At 39.1% G+C, this 2,596-nt stretch overlaps 1 protein-coding gene across 1 annotated transcript; it reads right to left on the bottom strand.

The window, feature by feature from the left end:
* Positions 1–885: 885 nt before the first annotated feature.
* On the bottom strand, positions 886–1,674 carry LOC109338369. Its single transcript, XM_019575585.1, has one exon. The coding sequence runs from the start codon at positions 1,672–1,674 to the stop codon at positions 886–888; it is 789 nt and encodes a 262-aa protein (XP_019431130.1).
* Between the last annotated feature and the right edge of the window lie 922 nt (positions 1,675–2,596).

Below are 2,596 nucleotides of genomic sequence, written 5' to 3'. Positions count from 1 at the left end.
GAAAACTCCCGAAAAAACAAAAGGGGAGAGTTAACCCCATTCAATAAAGCAAGTAACAATCGAAACACATTATCTAATTAGAACACCATTCAAACCAAGACATGTTTGAGCCTTTGAGTCTCTTTTGATCCATAACCAAGATTTAAATTTAATCTCATCCACTACCTTCTCCATGCACATTTTTGGTGTTGTTGAAGACGCCATTATTATGACAATTCCAAAGCAACTAAATTCCAGCCATCCAAAAAACATAACAACCTTCTTTCATTAGTCAACCCTTAACAAGAAGGCAATGCTACAAAAGTTGGGTCTTACCATAAGGGGTAACAATATAATAATTCCCAATTAACCATAAAGAAGTTGTCAAGTATGATAAGAGAACTGACAAAGGAACAAAAGATGATTTGTAGTTTCTGGCTAATCCTGACGCCACACACACATTACATCGTTCCCAATGAAATTACCACCCCTCTTGGCTAAGTTTCACTTACATGGAATCCTATCCAAGATAGCCCTCCAAGAAAGCATGCAAAATCTTCAAAGGAGCCAAACACTTCCAAACCCCAGTCCACAAGTGACGATCCTCTAGTTTAGACTCATCCTTGTGTCAAATCACTTTGTAAGCTGACTTTTTTTTTAATAAAGTGCAGATGCACTAAAATTTCATTAATAAATCGGACCATACAAAAGAGAATAGGAGAAATTACAAGTTGTTGAACCTATAGCTAGGAAGACCTAGTCTATTTCTATTATAATCTTCTTGAATGATGCGGGGCGCTTGATTCTAGGAAGAGTTTTGCCTAGAATCTATAGCAAAGTTAGCCAATTTATCAGCACATGTATTACCCTCCCTAAAGATGTGAGATATATGAAGTGTCATTGAATTCAACATGTGTTTACAACTATCCCAAAGGCTGCTGATTTTCCAAGAGGGCAAAGCTTTACCTTTGAAGATATCCACAATCGTTGTTGAGTCACACTCAATCCATAGGTTGTTCCAAGCATAACTATAAGCCCAGTTAACCGCTTTGATAGCTGCAAAGAGCCAGCATATATTGCATGTTGGATGTCAATGAATGAAGCAAAACAAGCTACACAATTACCATGGCAATTTCTGAATATACCACCAGCTCCCGAAAGCCCAGGGGAACCCTTAGCTGCACCATCTATATTGACCTTTATCCAACCATCCTGTGGTTTTTGCCAGAGCACTTCAATAATTCTAGGAGCTTTATTCAGCTTTAAGGGAACTTTAAGATTTCTCAGCACGAGGAGATCGAAGACACTACAAGAATTCGAGGTTGCATGAGAGCAATTCCCAACCATTGTCATCTCTGTCTTGATTTTTGAGATTGCTTCCCTGAGAGGGATTTGCTTTCCTTCAAATTTACTCTGGTTTCTGCAATACCATATTGTTGCTATTGTGTGCAACACACAAGGGGATAACACCTCCTTCAACTGATTTTTGGATTGAATGCTGCATTGTAAAAGAATAGAATGGACAAATTGAGTATTGAGCCTTATAGAGAAAGTGTCTTGTACCCATGACCATGAAGCCTTAGCAAAGCTGCAATGAAGAAATAGGTGATTAGAGTCCTCCTCAGAAGAGTTACAAAGATTACACTTTGAGGCCAGAGTCATGCCTTTCTTTTGAAGGTTTTCATCAGTAGGCATTTTTCTAAACATAATCCTCCAAGTAATGAAATATTTTGAAGGAAGGATAGCCAAAGACCAGACCTGCTTGCACGAGGGATTGGAGAAGTTATTAATGATATGAGCAAAAGCCATCTTAGAAGTTAGCACACCATCAGAGGAATGTTGTTAGACTAATTTGTCTTGGTTGGTTGCTCTGGTGATGTTTAGAATCATAATAGCTAATTCAGGGAAAACTCTGATCAGTAACCCAGGCATTAGCCATTTATCATCAATGATAAAATCAGCCACCATAACATGAAGTTGAGAATGCAAATGGGGAGGTATATGAAGGTAATCCACCAATGGCTCACCCATCCATTTGTCCATCCAGAAATGAATTTGAGTGCCATTTCCAACTTGCTAGATGGAGTTGTCAATAACCTCAGACCAATTGTCCTTTATTCCATGCCAGATGGAAGATTTGAAATATCTCCTAGTGGGATTTATGCTTTCAGCAAACCTTTCTCTATAGAAAGTGGCCTACTGCTGATTAGAGGTTTTCATGTCCCAAGCCAACTTCAGTAGAACTGCTTTGTTCATGGCCTTGATTGACCTGATACCCAACCCACCTTCCTTATAAGGAGAGCAAACTGTGTGTCAGGCTACAGTGACCGGTTTTCTCACCCCGTCTAGATAAAATTCCTCATACTTCTATCCACCCAATTTAGCAATTGCACTGACCACTTATATATTTGGAAACTATAAACCAACATGCTTTGGATTATGGACCTAACCAATTCTACCCTGCCCATAATGGATAAAGTTGAACCTTTCCACTTAGCCATCTTAGCTATTATTCTATCTGCTATAGGCTGCAGATACTTCTTCTTAGGCTTACCCTTGAAGATGGGCACCCCCAGGTAGTTAAAAGGCAGACTACCTACAGAAAAAAACAAGTAGG

This window comes from Lupinus angustifolius, unplaced genomic scaffold (assembly GCF_001865875.1).
Source record: "Lupinus angustifolius cultivar Tanjil unplaced genomic scaffold, LupAngTanjil_v1.0 Scaffold_22_124, whole genome shotgun sequence".
Classification (NCBI taxonomy): domain Eukaryota; kingdom Viridiplantae; phylum Streptophyta; class Magnoliopsida; order Fabales; family Fabaceae; genus Lupinus; species Lupinus angustifolius.
This window is presented reverse-complemented; position numbering and strand designations above follow the sequence as displayed.

What these genes read in the sequence shown, in the direction of transcription:
- LOC109338369 (XM_019575585.1), bottom strand. Translation starts at nt 1,674, where the DNA reads ATGCCTACTGATGAAAACCTTCAAAAGAAAGGCATGACTCTGGCCTCA.